General features: G+C 32.5%; 1 protein-coding gene across 2 annotated transcripts in view; it reads right to left on the bottom strand.

The window, feature by feature from the left end:
- The window catches only part of LOC145249442 (glutamate receptor ionotropic, kainate 2-like), a 1,370,511-nt gene that overhangs the window by 433,220 nt on the left and 915,522 nt on the right, over positions 1 to 21,769 (bottom strand). For both annotated transcript variants that reach the window (XM_080110999.1, XM_080111000.1), the window contains exon 6: positions 410 to 463. In XM_080110999.1, coding sequence (XP_079967125.1) covers positions 410 to 463 — 54 coding nt within the window. The remainder of the gene's footprint in view (positions 1 to 409; positions 464 to 21,769) is intronic.

Here is a 21,769-nt window from a genome sequence, read left to right as displayed (position 1 = left end):
CATTTATTAATAACACTAAACTACAACAAGCAAAATATAGTAACATCCATTTTGTCTAAACGTCCTGGCTTCGTTGTAATGCAACCGAAAAGCATCCGCTGTCGTTTCGGTTTTGAATATAGCTCGTATCAGCCACGCTGATGAGGCGTAAAAACGAGGAACATGTGTACGCGGATACTTATATCGCATCTATTTGTAGTAGACACGGATTGATATTTCGGAATACTTACACACATTGAAGATTATTGAACATAAATGTATGGTGTTATAAACATGTAGAATTGCAATACCGAAATATCTAATTTCGTTTTTAAATTAAACAAACAAATAAAAAAAGAATAAAGAAAACCACAAAGTACAAACTGAAGTCATAAAATAAGAACAAGATATAAGTAAAATTTTTACTTACCAGAGTTGTAAAAAGATAATGAAAATATTCAGTTGTCATATTCAGTTCTAAAGCCTAGAAATAGGAAAAAAATAACAAAAATTATAGAACACATTTGTCACAAATATTATCATGTTCACACGTTAAATTCAAAATTAATCGTAAAAAGAATATTGTCATTATATAAAACCTTGTCGACTACCCATCTCAGTACGGTGATACGCATTGCCTATAGTATTATTTTTACAAGTGAAGCCTGCATGGACCACCGTGAGTGCACAGTGAACGAGGCATAAAATGACTGTTCAGTATTTGCGCCCCCCCATTTAGCCCCAAAAGTCACTAAATGACGTCAAATCCTGGTGAAAATGAACAAACGGTTCAGTTTTAGGCCTTAACATATGTAAATTTGTTTTTCACCATGCAAAAAAAGAAATGACTAAGTCTATCATTGCCCCACCCCATTTAGCTCCAAAAGTCCCCAAAGCCTTAACATATTTTTAAATTTGAGTTCGGCACCATGCAAAACTGCTAATAAATAGACATTTTTGGAAAATGAAGTGTTTTATTAGCACTAAAAGAGCCTCGGCTGCATACGCAAGAGTTATCGCGAAGTATAGACAAACAAAATTCCAAGGCGTAGTTATTGAAAAAAAAATGCGGACGGATGAACGGACGAATTGACGAGGGTGACTTTACAGGTCCACCTTCCTTTTGTGGGGGAGACCAAAAATGTAAAGTTTTTTGTTAGGAGCAGAATAGCGTAGATTTAATGACATCCTCTAAGTGGAAAAGTTAATAAAATAATAATTAGGTATGTATATATTAATACATACACCTGCATAACTATATATATATATATATATATATATATATATATATATATATATATATATATATATATATATATACTCACCTAACTCCTAAAATATACAAAACAATGTTCTCATATACTACCGTGTTAACTAGAATATATATTCCAAATTTCATAAATGTAGATTGATTAATAATCGATTGGAATATTTCTCATGTAAATTTGGTGTCTCATCCTACTAGAGAGAGGTGGTCACTTGCTAAGAATTTAACGATTTCCCAGCACGCGGTGTGATTAGCAAATACACGCATTTCAAACGTGATTAATAAAGGTCAAAGGAGCGATCACTGTACAACATCAAGTTTGTCTGATAAACTAGTGCACATCCTTAGTAAAATATTACTGGAAAAATTTATGCTTCGTCAGTGTTCACACATATATTCGTATAACATCATAGAATTACATGACTTATCTGAGGTTTTGTAGATAAATTATATCTTATGAGATATTACGTAAATGTCAACAGCTGATTATTTTTTTTTTTTTTTTTTTTTACAAAGGCATCACCACATTATCAAGGCCCAGAGGCCACTCAAGGATAAGGGTTAAAGAGTGTACAGTAGAAGTTGGTCAATATAGTAATCATTGGTAATGAAAATTTGGTAAATTTAATAACTTATATGGAACGGCTCATCAAGAACTTATTTACTTTAGACTTGAACAAAACCATATTGTAGTCAGCCGGAAAGCAGGAAAACGGAAGACAATTCCACAGGCGTGCAGTTCTAAGAAAGAAGCTTTGTTCATGGAATCTACGTTTAGGTTTAGGCACAGATAAAGAGTGGGGGAAATTATTGATAGTGTTTACAGCTAGACGAGTGTTTCTTGTGAAAGTTTGGCGAGGGGGGACCATAGATTGAAGCTCAGTTGAACACCTTCCATGAAAATAACGATACATCAGAGACAAACTCGCAACATCTCTTCTGTGAGATAGAGGTTGCAAGGAGGAGAAAAGGACATCTCCTACGAGGCTACGAAGTCTATTTTGAACTCTATCAAGGCAGGACAAGTTCTTTCTAGCAGCTCCTGCCCAGATGTGGCAACAGTATTCCATCCTTGGACGTACCTGGCTCTTATATAGATAGAGAATAGCATCAGCAGTGAGATATCTACTGGATCGATAGAAAGATCCCACCATTTTTCCAGCGGCCTTGGCAACAGATTTGATGTATGTGTTCCATTTAAGATCAGGAGTAATGGTCAAGCCCAGAAGCTTGTCAAAACTTGAGGCCTCCTGAAGACGAGAGCCATTCATTTCAATTGATGACAAATGTGGATTAGAATGTTGATGATGTAAAGAGAGAAGCTTGGTTTTAGATGCATTAAAAGTAACCAGCCACTCCTTTCCCCATTGTACTACGTGCTCAAGATCAGAGGAGAGAGAATTGGAGAGAACTTGCTCGTTTACTGTCTTAGATGTGGTACCATAAATGGTAGTGTCGTCAGCATAAATGTCTACAAATGATGTAAGGATATGATTTGGAAGATCATTAATGTAGATCAGGAAAAGAGTTGGGCCCAGGATGGATCCCTGAGGGACACCGGCATTAATATTGTGAGCTTCTGATTTTTGCCCCTCAACTACTACTCTTATGAATCTATCAGAAAGAAATGATTTAATAATTGAGAAGACTTTTCCAGCTATACCATAGCTAGCGATCTTATGAAGTAAACCTTTATGCCATACCCTATCAAAGGCTTTAGATATGTCAAGAGCAATTGCCCTAGAAAGATTGCCACCGTCGAGAGATTTGCTAATCCTATGCGATATAACTGTAAGGACATCTGCTGTAGATCTAGCAGAACGGAAACCATATTGAGTGTCACTAAGAAGGTTATTTTTGTTGAGATGTTTGATTACTTCTGTATTTAATACAGATTCTAGCAACTTACTCATGACGCACAGGAGACTTATTGGCCTGTACTGAGAGGGGGATGAGCGATCACCTGAATTCTTAAATACAGGGCATACTGATGAGATTTTCCAGGGAGATGGGAAACTATTCTCCTTAAGACAACGTTTAAACAGTTTTGTAAGTATGGGCGCTAGTTCAGGTTGAAGTTTTTTGAGTACTATAATTGGAATACCATCAGGGCCAGTTGCTTTACTGGAATCAAGGTTTTTGATTAGCTTGGCAACATCACGTACAGATATACGTATATCACATAGCGTGTTTTCTGATACAAGAGGAAATATTGGGGGTTGGCGGTCTTGGTCGCAAAGGGTAGAATTAGCTGCAAAGTTCTTGACAAAGAGTTTGGCTTTGTCTGATGCTGACGAGATTACCTCAGATCCATTGATAATAGTTGGGATGGAGCACACGCTTCTGTTCAGAATTCTGTTTGCTATTTGCCAAAACTGGTGGGAACCAAGCCGCTGCTCAGCTACTTTGGACTTAACAGATTGAGCATACAACTCTCTTGCGTTCCTTATTACTTTCTTACAATGGTTGCTGGCAGTCCTGAAAACGGCTTTAGTTTCCATACATCTATTACGTTTATGATTATTTTTATTTAGGGTGAAGGATGACGGATTTCTCTTGGAATTTAATGCAAGTGGCAAGGGTTATCCGCCTTGCTATTTGGTTTGTTCACTTTATATGACCATTTAAAGAAAATAATTACGTGTTACAGTGTGTGCCTTTTTTTTCGTATCTAACCAAACGTCCTAGCTTGAAACTTTTGACGTGCACCCTGACTTTCGTTTCTCATCTGTCGCCGACGTTAACCCATGGATGTAATTTTCTAAATATGATCACTTTAGCGCTTATCGTTTATTCAAAGATTGGCTCACTATACACCAGGACGAACCGGATAATAGCTTGACTCAAATATTTATCGTCTCGAGAAAGATCGGTCTGAACGAAGCATCGGCAACGCGAAACTAAATAATAACTTATAAATAATTTTTGTTTTCAGCAGTTTAAAAGAATAAGGCCCTTTCCGCCTTTACGTACGTTGTCGGATATAAGTACATCATACTCTGAACATAAATACATACACACAACTGTTTTTGTAAAGCGAATGCGATAGACTCCAAGAAACCTTCATTGAAGCGATGTTGACAGAACCATTCAGAACACTACACATGTCAAATGATAGCGCGCCAGAGAACAACTATATTTTTCGCCTGGCAATAAAACATGGCGTCGTTGTTTTTGATCTGTTCACTGTCAATTGCGCATGCGCAAATACGGCTGCGCTGGCAGATTTAGGATATCCGCAAAAGTGAGTTGCTGGGTTGTTAAGCAATTCAGGCGAATAAAGTAATGGCGAATCTACGTTTCTTGTGTCGATTTTCGTAAATCTTCATTTGAATGCATCTCCTGATAACAAATTGATAACAAGTAAAAGTGTGTAGATCGTTTTTAACTGGAAATGTATCATGATTTATTCGCGTTTCCCAACGGATGGTGGATGATAGAACGTGCCTAAAAGATAAATGAAAGAGAGAAGGAGGGAGACAAATATATGGATATTGATTTCGAATTTAGTTTCATTCATGGAAGGTCAAAAGTTTGGGGATATTTAATTAAGGAAACAGACACACACATATATATATAATAAATTTTAATTTTTTTAAAGATTAAATTAAATTATATATGTATATATATAATTGTATATTTTGGCAGCAAGTCATTATTTAGGCACTCCAATTTGAGCACGACAGAGCTTTTCTTTTTTTCCAATCTATCTGGTTATCTTTTCCATTCGCCGAGCGGGGATTTTAATTTCAGCAGACATGTTATATAAAATAGCACCCAAAAGTTGTTGATTGGCCATATTCTTCTCGAGCGCTTTCTGTCGGTATATATATATATATATATATATATATATATATATATATATGTGTGTGTGTGTGTGTGTGTGTGTGTGTTTGTTTCGAGTATTAAATATCCCCAAGAATTTAACATTTCATGAATAAAAATAAATCAAAAATCAAAATTTATATGTATATATATATATATATGTGTGTGTGTGTTTGTGTGTGTAGTAGTAGGTTATCAGAGTATATATGAAAATTCAGCTTCCGAGTTTCATGCACGTATGTAATCCCTTTATACCTTAACGGCCATATATATCTTCACAACTTAATAATCAGCTCTGCTCACGTATTGCGCACTAGTAAAGTAAATATAAAAAATCGACAAAACATTTTCTTCCTATAACATTATGTGAATATATATATATCAGCATTCTTTCTTTTATGTCTATTTCATTGGATTTAATAAAAATGTCCAGTCTACCAACAAAACTTTCGATCTTTTCCATCTTTCGAATTAATTTCCTTGCTTTTAGCAAGCATTGACTGATGCAGTCACCATATTAATTTAGGTCCAAGTAACGCATTATTATATAATCTATAATATAAATCTCAATCGTCAGTTTGTATGTATGTATGTATGTTTGTATGTATGCTTATATGTCTGCCAAAAACGTTCGACACACGCAACGGATCCTAAACAGATCGGTACCGTCTTGAAGCTCGAACTGAAATATCGAAAAATTGACCAAAAGCATGAATTCCTTAACCCTCAACTGGGCAGTTTTCTACAAGGACGGGTCGGTATTATTATTATATAAATACCTTATAGTATGTAAGTAATTATAAAATGGCGTGATTGTAAACATGTAAGGTATGTAGAGCTTCTCTTCCAATTTTCGGATTTTAATCATGTCAAAACGCACATTATTTCCTTTGACAGATTGATTATTGCTATTTCCTCTGATAGGTTAATGGAAAAATAGATCCACTGATTGATATAATAATTAAGGGATTGATTTTGTGTTACGAAACAGATACTGTCAAGAATTGTAACTGTCAACTGAATTAAAGGAATAAATTCTAAGATGGTCAACATCATGAACTTTGGAATATAGACTTTTGTCATTCATTCACTATATACTACATGTACTAATGTGTTTTATCTTCCACGTTTAATGTTTAAATTTAAAGACGATATATATTAAACGAATTTAAAAAGTGTATATTTTTTATAGAAAAAAAAGAGTTCTTGAATTTCCCGTCTTTTTATTACGTATTCTTTTATTTTTACCAGGATTTCTGCAATTTATATATATATATATGTGGACACACACACACATGCATGTGTGTGTGTGTGCGTGTGTGTTAATATAAATGTGCATACATGTACATGTACACAGACAGTTTATCTACGTGAGCAACGTATAAAGATGGACGTGTTTTATAAACTTTCTTCTTCTCATTAGAAGCCAGATTTACATTTGAATTTTGCGAGCAACAATTTGCATAAATATTTAAATCCGTTTTTGCTCAAACCTTTTTCTGCCAAATGAAAGTCATTTTTTTTTATTAGTCGCTGAATCGATTTTAGCATGCAGAAGAAGAGACATGGCCGACTGCCACACGTTTAGCACGACAAGAATGTAAGTAGTTATTTGGAAATTCACAGTCGCTGCATTTTTTATGCAGACGGTAATATGCATTTAAGAATATTAATTCAAAGTAACTTGGAGAATAAATTTTGACGTTATATTTCGATATATGTATTTTCAAACGACATCTTGCTTTCTTTCACCCTGTACGTCGTTATATATATATATATATATATATATATATATATATATATATACACACACATATATATATATATATATACATACATACATATACATACACATATAAATATACATACATACATATACATATAAATATACATACATACATATACATATAAATATACATACATACATACACACACACATATATATATATATATATATATATATATATATATATATATATATATATTATATAAAAAAAAGCAGTCTTGAGAACGAGGTCTGGAATCGCAAAGAGATGAACTCACATTGTTTTGAGGGTGTTCCCTGTTTTCATTAAAGAGTTGCAACTTTGTTTGAAGGGAGTGTCCCTAATTATGCAGGTCTGAACAGAGTTGAAAGGGAGGAACAGACCAAATATGTAGGATATGGCAAAAAAAAAAAAAACTGGAGTTTTAGAGAGATAACAATCATACAATTTATTATAGCAGTTTTTATAGGTGCCACAGGGCTTATGAAGAAGAACCTGAAGTCCTACCTAACTAAGATTCCCGGTGAACCAATTGCAAAAGAGATCCAGACAATTGCACTTAAGGGGATCAACGAGGATACTAAAAAGAACTTCAATAAAAAGCAGGGCAATGTTTGGCTGCCCAATACCCATCGTTACAATCTTCAATGAAAGAAAATTAAAAAAAGAACAAAAAAAGGTTGAATCATATGCGCGAAAAAAAGGCATATAGCTAAAAGGGAAAAAGGTACAATCGACGACATCCCTGAATCCACACACTTGCACTACGTGTGAATCCGTTTATAAGACTCTTGCAGAACTTAAATGTCATCTGAGGTTAAAGCATGAAGAAAGTTAAACAATAAGTTGTTGTAACCTCATACGTCGAAATCGACGGGAGAGTCCAATATATATATATATATATATATATATATATATATATATATATATATATATATATATATATGTGTGTGTGTGTGTGTTTTATTACCGTATTGTTCTGTTTAGTTACATTATTGTTTCAGCTACGCGACTGTTTTTCGGCCGTCATGTAGCCTCCTCAGACTTTTACAGAAATGTTCGTTTATGGTAAAAGTCCGAAGAGGCTACACGACGGCCAAAACAACGGTCGCGTAGCTGAAACAATAATGTAACTAAACAGAAAAATACGGTAATAAAAAATAAAACGCATATTTGCTCTACAACAATATTGAGCACTTTCTTCAGGTTTTTATTAATTACCATTTCTACTAAATATATATACATTATATATATGTATATTCTTCAGAATAATGTACTGCACTAAACCAATCTGTAACATAACTCTTTCGAGACAAATTATCAAGCGAGGATCTTTCACAAAGTGCATTCTATCTGGAATTAAGTCATTCCTTATTTAGTGCCACCTCTGGCAGACCGGTCGTGTCCTAAGAATGTCTGTGAAGACAGGATGCCAAAAAATCCGAATGTACGGTCAGTTGGACGGAGGTACAAAGACAAGTTAAAGAGCAATTTTTTCAACTGGTATCGCACGCATCAGTCTTGAAAATAAGGTTTTGTGTCGCAATTAGTGGAAATCATTTGGAGGGTGTTCGCTTTGTTCACTCTGGCAGCTTAAACTATCTGCGTTAAAAGGTGGAAAGTGTTAGATGGTCAGCAGCCATACCATCGACAGCATCACTGAATCCAAACACTTGTACTACGTGTGAATCCGTTTGTAAGTTTCTTGTAAGACTTAAATATCATCTGAGGTTGAAGCATGATTGAATTTAAACAATAATTGTTGTGATCTGATACGTCGAAATCGACGGGAGAGGCCAATATATATATATATATATATATAGTGTTGGAAGTTTCTTTAAAGCCTTTAAAACTATATAAAACATGTCCTTCGTTAGAAAAGTATTTTGTCAGTAAGTCTATTCATTTCCTGTATCGCCGAATCGTTTTATTTACAAGAACTAACAATAGTTCCAGTGTTTTTAAAGGTATCATCAGTTGTTTTCCATGAAACACTACTTCGGGGATTTAAACACCACCTCCCTACAAACACACAGACAAAAATATTTTTGATATTGGATCTCGTTTCTTCCCCCCAAATAAATTAGGCTAACCAATTTATGTCATTTAAAAAATATTTATTGCCCGTGTCATCCATCTCTGTTTCAAAAAAATTAATGTCCCTGTTATTTACAAACTCCTGTTTTGATTGAATATGTATGAAATATTTCTAAAAATAAAAACTTACAAAAGGTAAAACGGCTTCTGTTTCAAAGAGTTATGGATGTTTCGTGAATCCTCTACTTTATTTGACATTCGTTTAGATAAAAAAATCCTGGAGATAAAAATCATTTCTGTTTTCATAAGGTTCGACGTTTTCTCCCCCATAAATTCTTCCATTTATAATTGCTCCTACTTGACTTTTGAGGAATAAAGTTATATATAATTCTCTTAAATCCTCAGAACAATAAGGAAAAGTAAAGAGGAGAATCAAGTAAAACATCTCTTTAGGCCATGACATTTCGAAGCTAAATGCTTCTAAATATTACCTGCATATATACCACCCTTTCGATTTACCACTGTATGGTTTACCTACTTTTAATTACTATTTGAATACACGCATTCATTTTTTTAATTTCAATTATAGAAACATTTTGTGTTTGAATTTGAAAGCACGCGTTCATTCATTTTGTTATTTCAATTTATAAAAAAACATTTTGTGCTTACAGTTGAAAGTACACATTCGTATTTCTTGTGATTTAAATATCTGTAAACATTTTGCGTTCACATTTAAAAGCACTAATTCATTTTTCTTGCCATTTCAGTTCATGGAAACATTTTGTGTTTACATTTGAAAGAGTACATTTACTTTTTTGCTATTTTAATTTAAGGACACATTTCGCGTTTACATTTGAAAGCACACATTCATTTTTCTTACTATTTTTATTCACGAAAACATTTTGTGTTTATTATAGATATGAAAATAACACAAACTGGTGTACCCTGTGGGTATTTTGTAATAAATGGGATCTAAATCTAAGATTTTAAAAGTTTTTCTTAGTTTTATGATTTATTTTATTGTATTATTTTATATTAATATCAACATACTACAAGTGATTCAAACTGTTCAACTAGGGACTGCAGATCTTGAACCACACAGAATAAGTATATTATACTAAATAATACTATAAACATTTTTGTATTGGGGTGTATGTGGAAGACCCAGCTGACTAATTCCAGGTTAACATTATTTACCGTGAGATCAATTCCCGCTTATTAAGTCAGTTGCTTATAATATGAAACTGAACTGAACGAATTATCCGCGCGAAAATGAGAAATCCGAGAGTGCAAATACCATTCATGTTTTCTGCCAATCACTAATGGTTCGAGACTGACTTGGCCAATAAAGAGAAGTTAATCCGTTGCATGTGTACTTATCGTTGCTTTTAAAACCTCCATAGCTTTTGACGAATAATAGAAACTAACGAAAGTTGTGTCATTTAACGGATCATCGCGCTGACGCACCGATTCTTGTGAGATCACTGAAGTTAAGCAACATCAGTACGAAATCGATGACTATTTAGGAATACAAGACACCGTAATACAACAATGATCATGTATTATTATAATGATATTAGAAAACGAGTCTATATCAAAGAGAAGCAACTCTGATATTCTTGACCCGGGTTGCCAGATTCGCCTTTCTAAATCCAAATCTTGCGAATTTGGCTTCTTTTAAAAAGCAGTTTGGCTATCTAAAAGTACATTCGGCTTTTTACAAAGCGTAACTACGGGCATACTAAGGCAGAAACAAGCAGTATATTATACAGATTGCTTTAGGATTAATGTATATACTATTTGCTTATAAAAGACTTGTAGAATGCAAATATCGACGTGAGTACTTTCTCTAAATGAAAAACATACTTATATGCGTAGCTTACTTGTAACAAGCATATGTTTGTATAACTACGTAGATCTATCCGTACATCGAGCACTGTTAAAACAAATATCTAAAAAACATTAAAGCTCCTATCACATTGTCGAAATGCTGCATACTAGTGATTGTTCTACTAGTACTTCAGCGGAATGTGCTCCGATGAATCACTACACTCATATGCCCAAAGTGAGTTAACAAACATCTTGCTACATAACTCTTCATTTAAGATAGCTTCTAATTCACTGGAATCCAATTGTTATAGACGAAAATTCAGTATATTATTGCTATACGTACGTTTCACGGACATGCCTCGTTTGGTGTGAATCGTAGTAAAAGAAAAAGCATATATATATATGTATATATATACATATATATAATGTATATATATATGTATATATACATATATGTACATATATACATATATATATATATATGTATATATGTATATATATACATATATATGTATATATAAACATACATATATATATATGTATATATGTATATATACATGTATATATGTATATATACATGTATATATGTATATATACATGTATATATGTATATATAGACATATATATACACACATATATATGTATATATGTATATATACATATATATATGTATATATATATACATATATATATGTATATATACATATATATATGTATATATATATATACACATATATATATGTATATATATATACATATATATATGTATATATATATACATATATATATGTATATATACATATATATATGTATATATACATATATATATATATACATATATATATATGTATATAGACACATATATATGTATATATATACACATATGTATATAAATATATATATACATATATGTATATAAATATATTTATACATATATGTATATAAATATATTTATACATATATGTATATAAATATATTTATACATATATGTATATAAATATATTTATACATATATGTATATAAATATATTTATACATATATGTATATAAATATATTTATACATATATGTATATAAATATATTTATACATATATGTATATATGTATATATATGCATATATATACATATATATATATACATATATATACACATATGTATATACATATATGTATATATATACATATGTATATACATATATGTATATATATACATATGTATATATATATATATGTATGTATATATATACATATATATATACAGCTAGAAAATAATGAACAATGCAATTTAGATATGTTGAAAAATAGGTTAGGGAAAAATAGGTTAGTCTGCAGAAGTGTGTTGAGAATATGTGCCAAGCCACGCGAGATAATCACGTGTGGGGGCATACATAGACGTCATAGCAAAAAGGGTATTTCTCAATCTAGGAGCTAGTTTTAGTCAGATCGGAGTTGGAGACAGGAGGCAGTCGAGTCCGGATCGAAGTCAGCACAGTCAGCCGGACAGAGCTGACATTGAGGCGAAGGGGGATAACAGTAAACATGTAAAAACGACTTTGAATTTCTTGACGTCATCATCATTCGACCGGTCGATCTAATAATAAAGAAGTTATCATGCTTTTGTAACTGTCGTCTTCGTGTCATCATTCAACAATTAAAAGGTACGCATCGTAATCATCTTATATGCACTTTGTATAACCCCATTCTAAGTAATGTGTCTCTCCATCATAAGTAATGACTGTCCCCTCCTGTGTTAAAAGAACTGATCACATCCTCTCCCCCCACTCCGTGAAACAGAACTGTAAGACGTATAAATGTCGCCTCTCCCTCATCACCATCGTATATATGTACCCGTCATCTTAAAAAGACTCCATCCCTATTATACAATATTAGAAGCTGTCGATTCAATACAAAAGGGTGTGATGAGGATCATTAACATGCTTAAACAAGAGGACTTTCATGGGTCTTCCCAGAAGTTGTTGGAACGGGACACCAAGTGTATTGCAGCCAGAAGCGATTAGTTAGATAAAGACTAGAGTTTCACGTGTGCATTAGCAATAACAGTGCCCATACGAAAAAGTCTAGAAATTTATTTAAAATACCTCGTATATATATATGTTAAAAGGTAATAAAAATCTTATATATATATATATATATATATATATATGTATATGTGTGTGTGTGTGTATACATTTCTAGTATCTCTCCTCTTATCTTCTCCATATCGATTTGAGGTGCTTATATGTAAATATCAACTGAAATCTGTAATTGCTTTTCGAAATTGGCTGAGAAAGTGTTTTTTTTTCGTAGACAAAAAAAAAAAAAAAGAAGTGAAATAAAACGAAAAAAAAAAAGGATTAAAAGTATTAAAAACAGTAAAATTAAATCACTGGAAAATAATAAACATAAAAACTGAATTTAAAAAGTGGCGGATGTGGTAGACGGAACGACAAATAACACATCAGTAAAACAATAAAGAAAATGAAAGATAAATAGAATAGAGTCAACAGTTGAAATTAAATAAGAATGACACACACAAACACACACACACACACACATATATATACACACAGATATATAGATACACATATACATACAGATATATATATATGCACACATATACATACACACATATATATATACACGCATATACACACAGATATATATACACATATACATACACAGATATATATATATATATATATACACATATACATACACAGATATATATATACACATATACATACACAGATATATATATACACATATACATACACAGATATATATATACACATATACATACACAGATATATATATACACATATACATACACAGATATATATATACACATATACATACACAGATATATATATACACATATACATACACAGATATATATATACACATATACATACACAGATATATATATATATACATATACATACACAGATATATATATATACACATATACATACACAGATATATATATATACACATATACATACACAGATATATATATATACACATATACATACACAGATATATATATATATATACACATATACATACACAGATATATATATATATATACACATATACATACACAGATATATATATATACACATATACATACACAGATATATATATATATATACACATATACATACACAGATATATATATATACACATATACATACACAGATATATATATATACACATATACATACACAGATATATATATAAACACATATACATACACAGATATATATATATATACACATATACATACACAGATATATATATATATACACATATACATACACAGATATATATATACACATATACATACACAGATATATATATATACACATATACATACACAGATATATATATATACACATATACATACACAGATATATATATACACATATACATACACAGATATATATATACACATATACATACACAGATATATATATACACATATACATACACAGATATATATATATACACATATACATACTCAGATATATATATACACACATATACATACACAGATATATATATACACACATATACATACACAGATATATATATACACATATACATACACAGATATATATATACACACATATACATACACAGATATATATATATACACATATACATACACAGATATATACATACACATATATACATACACAGATATATACACATATACAGATATATATATACACATATACATATATACATATATAAATATACACATATACATACATATATACACATATATATACACATACATATATATACACACATACATATATATACACATACACATATATATACACATATATATACACATACATATATATACACATATATATACACATACACATATATATATACACATACACATATATATACACATATACATATATATACACATATACATACTCATATATATATACACATATACATATATACACATATACATACTCATATATATATACATATATACATATATACATACTCATATATATATACATATATACACATATACATACTCATATATATATACATATATACACATATACATACTCATATATATACATATATACACATATACATACTCATATATATATACATATATACACATATACATACTCATATATATATATATACATATATACACATATACATATATACACATATACATACTCATATATATATACATATATACACATATACATACTCATATATATACACATATATACACATATACATACTCATATATATACACATATACATACACATATATATATACACACACATATACATACACAGCTATATATATATATATATACATATATATATACCCACACATATACATACACAGATATATATATACACACATATACATATGTTACATGATAAGGGCTGTCCCCTGTTCATGTAAGTATAAAAATAGAGAGATTAGTTAAAATGGAAATAAGAGAAAGCAGAAATCGAACCCTGGACATAAGTTTTAAAGAACAATAGGTTTAAATGGAATGTCCAGTAAATTGTTAATTCGGATGAAATAAATAATAAATAAACTATTCAATTGTTAAAAGAATGTGGATAATAAAATATGGTTAAATAAATTAGATATGTAGGTTAAATTCCTTTGTGGAAACAAACAAGGAAAATAGGTTATTGGGAAATCAATGTCGAAAACGTGCAAAGTCGCGCATGTTGAGACACGTGAATTTTGCTCACGTGGCCGGGATGCATGGAGTTCTCAATATAGCAGGTGGGAGTTAGTTGGTCGAGAGAGAGTCGGAGAGAGTCAGAGACAGTCAGTGAGAAAACTCAGAGACAGGCGGACGTCTGAAGCGAGACGTTACTTCAGAAACTAAAATGTGAAACTTTGAGTCCTTAATGAGGAAGTCGACCGGTCGTCAGAAAATAAATTCATCATGTGTTTGTGATAAAGCTCATCTTTGTGTTTGTGATTTCTACAAAAAGGTAAATTGTATTGTTATTATATGTTTTTGTTATAAAATGTCATTACAACAACATCTCTCTCTCTAAGATACAACATCATATGTAATAAGACAAGAACTCTCACTAAGACTCATATCATTACTAATAAGAACTCTCACAAGAAAAAGCATCACTTATAATAGTCTCTCTCTAAGACTCTTTAATGAAACAACTATATAACACATACACAGATATATATACACACATATATATCCCAAGATGTCAAGATTAGTACAGGGTCTGTGGAAACTATCATTCATGACCATTTGTATATGCATAAGATGTCTGCCAGATGGATTACCTGGTTGCTCACACCATTCCAGAAGCGAGAACGTGTCGAGTGCTCGAGGATGAATTTGGAGATGCGCCAAGAAGATGAGTTAAAGTTTTTCGAAAGAATGATTACACAGGATGAAACCTGGGTCCATCACTATGATCCAGAGACCAAAGCCCTGTAAATGCAGTGGAAGCACTTGGACTCACCACCTCCAAAGAAGGCAAGGGTGCAGCCCTCCGCTGGCAAAGTCATGCTCACAGTTTTCTCGGACCAGGACGGAGTAGTGATATCAGATTTCCTGGCAAAGGGTACCACAATTACAGGAGCCTATTATGCTTCACTTTTGAGGAAATTAAGGGAAGCTATCAAAATCAAGAGGCGGGGCAAGATCAGCAAAGGTACCCTCCTCCTGCAGGACAACGCTCGGTCCACAACTCGCATGTTGTCAGATCAGACGCACGGGCGTGTGGTTATGAAATCCTGTCCCATTCTCCCTACTCTACTGACCTTGCACCCTCTGATTTTCACTTCTTCACAGCCATGAAGTTGTTTTTGAAAGGAAAGCGTTTCCCAGATAATGCAGCCTTGATTTCTGAAGTCACGTCGTGGTTGGAGTACCAACCTGAGGTGTTCTACAAAAACGGTCTCCAGAACTGCATCAAACGATGGGAGAAACGCATAATTCTGGTTGGTTCCTATGTAGAGAAAGACTAATAACTGTGCCAAGTTTGGTTGCTCTACTGCTATGGGAAGTGGGCCAGGGGCATTACTTATTGCACGACCTTCGTATATGTAGTGTCGGCATGAACTGGTACCCAATCCTAATAAGCGTCGGGGAAGATGGAAAGACCGGGGTTAGAAATCACTGGATGAATGCAAACAAGAGTGTGACATTGGGGTGACGTCCTCTCACATTAAGTTCAGTGATGAACAATGGATATTGCTAGCGAGAAGTCAATGACAAGCGGCTGTTGTGATAATGCAAATGAATTTGCAGAGTTTATCGAAAGACACGGAGATTACTGGGAATCCAGGTAACACCACCAATTTTTGAGAGTGAATAAGCTCTGATGATGGTCTGGATAATAACTTGAAAAAAAAAAATAATAAAGAATTAGAAAAATATTCTTTTATAAGAAATACGTTCGCTTATCTCGTGAAAGATTGAATAGAAATTTTCTGAACTTTTCGAGTTTGCAATTTTAAAGAGATGAATTATTTCATCGTCGTTGGAAAAATGAGTTACCATTCTTCTTTAAACGAAATCGTGCCGAATTGAAAAGAATTCAATCCACGAATGCATTGGGACGATTTCTTTACTCGACCCTAATTCACGATCCCGTGACCTCCCTTTTGTTCAATAACATTACCCTCTTCCCCCCACACCCACACGCGCTCGGTTTTAGACTCATATGATCTTTTTCGCATCGTCCGATCGATATTAAAACTTATCGACCAAACAGTTGCTTCCATCTTTTCTCCATTCGATATTATTTATAGAATTTCTACGAAATCGCTTGTTGCCTCAGCAAAAATATGTTCCTTCTCGTTATGGATTTTTGGTAGCTTGAGAAAATGGTGTCATGACAAACGAATATATGCTACACTCTTTACTCAAATAGGGGTTAATGCTGAAGACTGTCATGACTAAAGTGATACTACACTTGTTGCGTTGTTGAATGTATATATAATTTATATAATATATACACATTGACAATTCTTTTCTCACTATTTTAAAAATGTAACACAGAGAGGGATTTCAAAGTATGTTTTATATACAATTATGCTTTAGTTCAATGAGAGAGAGAGAGAGAGAGAGAGAGAGAGAAAGAGAGAGAGAGAGAGAGAGAGAGGGTTGTTATAAGGGGTTGGTTGGCTGGTGTCTGTCTCGTCGGCAAAGAGATGTCAAGATTTCAAATCACGCTCGTCGCTGTGTTTGCTCTCTCTGTTTTCTGTTGTTTATTTTTTTTCTCATATAGTAAAAAAAAATCAACATTCCTGGAATTTAAACATCAAGAATAACAGTCTTTTTTTTAATCTGCATTGCGCAATGCGTAGCTTCTGATATTGGAATGTAAATAGCTTTTTTTTGTTTTCGTTTTAATTACAATTCCGGTTATCTTATGGGACCAAAAACGTAGGTCAACTCCATCTGAAATGTGCGTGTGTGCGCACCTCTACTTTTACTATATCGAACACACTAACTTACTCACAAAAGAAATACATAATGTCTAGGAAGATGGTATTTTGATGAACGAACCTATAGTATAATATTGCTCCCTAAAAGAGTATCTAATGCCGGTAAAAAAAAAAAAAAAAAAAAAACGGACACAGCTCTACGCGTAGGGTAACGGATAAAATAAAAGTAAAACTCAGTTCAGAGTGAAACTCTTTTGAAGGTTGTCGGTTCAATTCTCAGTGCGCGCGATACTAAGAATACAATTGTTAATTGCTTAGAACCAAAGCATGCCGCTTCCGTCGATTAAAAAATTGTTCCATTCGAAATTTTGTTTGATAAAATGATTCCAGAGTTAAAAAAAAAAAAAAACAGGGTCGGAGATTACATCGACCAAATCGTTGTGACATTAATATTCAAGATGAGAACAGCATCCAAACAATCGAAATAATAGCACTAAAACTCATTGAATTAAGCAGTCTAAAATAGTATAATAAATTGACATTAGCACCAAAAAAATCAATACAATACAGCCTTAATAAAAATAATAGTACAGTTTCGATTTGAAGAATGACAAATACTAAATCTTTACTAGTAAATTACGAAATTTCTCATGTGTACTCGGCGACTGACGGGAATATACGGAAGTGGCCGATCGGGAAACCTTAAACCGTTATGAGAAAATTATAATGTTAAATAGGAAAACACACAGAAATACAATAAATAAATTCACAAACATGTATTTAACCAAACACTAACCCTAATCTGCGCGATTAAAATTAAGTTTTTATTTCTTCGAATTTATATAAAAAAAGTAGACTTCATGGATTCGTGTTTGCTAAAAATAGACAGCGTGTTTATAGAAAATTAAGGAACACTCGGGCAAGTTCTTCCGGTTATATCTGTCAGCTGCGAGCAATCGTCGTGGAAATCGCGGGTCTGAAAATGCAGAAGAACCATTCTTCACGACAGGAATATTAATTTCGTTTTTTTTTCCGCAATACTTCGACGCGTCCAATTCAAACCATTTATACGCCGTGAATAACTATTCATCGAAAACATATATAAAATCATTTATTGTTTTCAGGATGATGGTCAACCGGATTTATGATGGATGTTTTTTTAGCAAAAATATTTTTTCTGTATTCATTTTTTGCGGACGGTTATCTTCATCTTTATAGTTGTTATTTCACCACGTTTCGACCAACTCATCATCCAGCCTTTTTCAGGTGATTCAAAGGATTCCAATAATATATATATATATATATATATATATATATATATATACTAGCAGTGGTGCCCGGCGTTGCTCGAGTGTTTGGAGGTGTATGCTGTGCAAAAAAAGCAAAAAAACAAAAAAAATGGTTAATTTTTTAAAATTTTACCCCTATTAAGACCCCTTAAAATTTATAGTTTTGGGCTCAAATCACTTTATTAAGTTAGATCCAGGTTCAAGGAACCTATATCTAAAATTTCAAGCGCCTAGACCCAAAATTGTCGGAGGAGTTTGGTAGAGTTCTTAAAGGTCAAATCGTTGAAATTTGACCCCTTAACGGCCAAATTTCTGGCTGACACCCGTCACATCGATTTTCCCAAATCTCAGTACCCGGTATTTTAAATTTCGAGTCTATAGACTAAAAATTGACAGAGTTATTGCGTAGGGAAATGTACACAGACAGACAGACACGTTCACTTTTATATATATATATATATATATATAACACCTATTTTTTGTTTATAAACAAAGTTAGTAAACATTTTCACCGAAAGTAATGAAATAAAACAAAAAGCGCGCGTGAAAAAATAAAGAAAAAGAGAAAAAGATGCGATTTATTCTATAGAAGAACCAATAGGATAAGCAAAAGAAGATGACATCAACGAAAACAATCAGCATCTATATGATTCATAAGCCTGCCTTTGTTTATGTTTAGGAGCAAATGGAAGGAAGGAGACATGACTGTGCGAATGAATGCTAGACATGACCAAGTGTAAAAAAAAGAAAATTTTCATTCCATAACCATACCATTTTTTTTTATTTAAAAGTGATTTATTTCTCCAAGCAGAAGCTATGAAATAGATGTGTGAAAGTAAAATGAAAAATGATTTTGGAAGCGAAGTAAAACGAAATTAGCAGCTATTGTTACAAAGTCACGTTTTTCTCGTTATGTGTTTGCAATATAGATCAGCACATATTCACCGGAACACATACATCAAATCTGTTGCCAAGATCGCTGGAAAATGGTTGAATCACTCTACTTTTCTAGTAGGTATGTCACTGCTGATGTAATTCTCTATTTGTGTAAGAGGCAGATACGCCTTAGAAAGACTACTGTTGCAACATCTCGGCAGGGGCTGCTTGGCGTCCCATATTCAGCCTTTATAGACTAACACAACCGGCTTCGAAACCTAGTAGGTAATCCTTTTTTTCTCTTCCTTGTAACCTCCTTCTAATAGAAAAGACGTCGCGAGCTTTTCTCTACTCTGTCGTTGTTTTCGTGATAAGTGCTCGACTGAACTCCAATCAATAATCCCCCCTCCGTGCCTAACTTTCGCAGGGAGCACTCGACTAGCTACATCCACTGTAGTTGATTCCCCAACTCTCTGTCTGTGTCTAAATCTATGCACAGATTACACGGCCAGAGCTCTTCTCCCGGAACTGCCCTCCGCACTATTTCACTGACCTGCTTCCTGGTTGAATACAGCGTGGTAACTTTCAAGTCTAATGTAAACAAATTCTTGCTGAGCCGTCCTCATGGGTAATCAAACGACCAATTTACACCATTATCGATTACTACAATACCATCTTACATGTATTAACCCTTATCCCCAATCTTTCGGGCCTTGATAAGTGTTGACTCCCAAGTAAAATTAAAAAAAAACTTATATTCTAGAATATTTGCTAATAGTCGAAAATTGAGAAGTAAAGATGAAAAATTAAATTCACAAAAAATATTTCATTTGACACAAGAAAGCAAATGTTGTGATACGAAGTTTTCATGTTAGAAATGTGGAAAATAATATGAAAAATGTTGAGATGGGTCTATACTGCATATTTAGTCACGTACTCTTTAGATGTTTAGTTAAAAAAAATATAAAAACACCATTATGGAAAACTTATATGATTCCTGTAAGCGACACAGTCATTCCTATTAACTTACGAAGATTAAGAACCATGTAAATTATCCAAAATAGTGTTTTTATACGTTTTTTAAAGGTGAACATCTGAAGAGATCGTGACTAAATATGCAGCAATAACATAATTTAGCAGACTTGTTAGTCGCAATATGAAACAATATTGTAACGGATAACTTTTAAAAAAGTAATATATAATCAACTGAGAAAACTTGATACTTGGAACCTGGAGAATTAATATACTACACTATATGTGCTGTGGAACCCATTTAAAAGACATTCATTGAGTTTAGACTTTATTCAAAATTTACAAACTTAGATAAAAAAGATCTTTTTCATTATAAAAAAACGAAACATTATAAAAAATATTTTTTAACCCATTACGGTTAGTATATACAAACCAAACATGTTTCAAGTAATAATGACAGCCAGGCTAATCTTTGAAGAAAAAAAATCA

This window comes from Euprymna scolopes, chromosome 28, assembly GCF_053919585.1.
Source record: "Euprymna scolopes isolate OS-2025 chromosome 28, ASM5391958v1, whole genome shotgun sequence".
Classification (NCBI taxonomy): domain Eukaryota; kingdom Metazoa; phylum Mollusca; class Cephalopoda; order Sepiida; family Sepiolidae; genus Euprymna; species Euprymna scolopes.
Note: the sequence above shows the minus strand (reverse complement) of the source record. Positions and strands in the feature narration are given on the sequence as shown.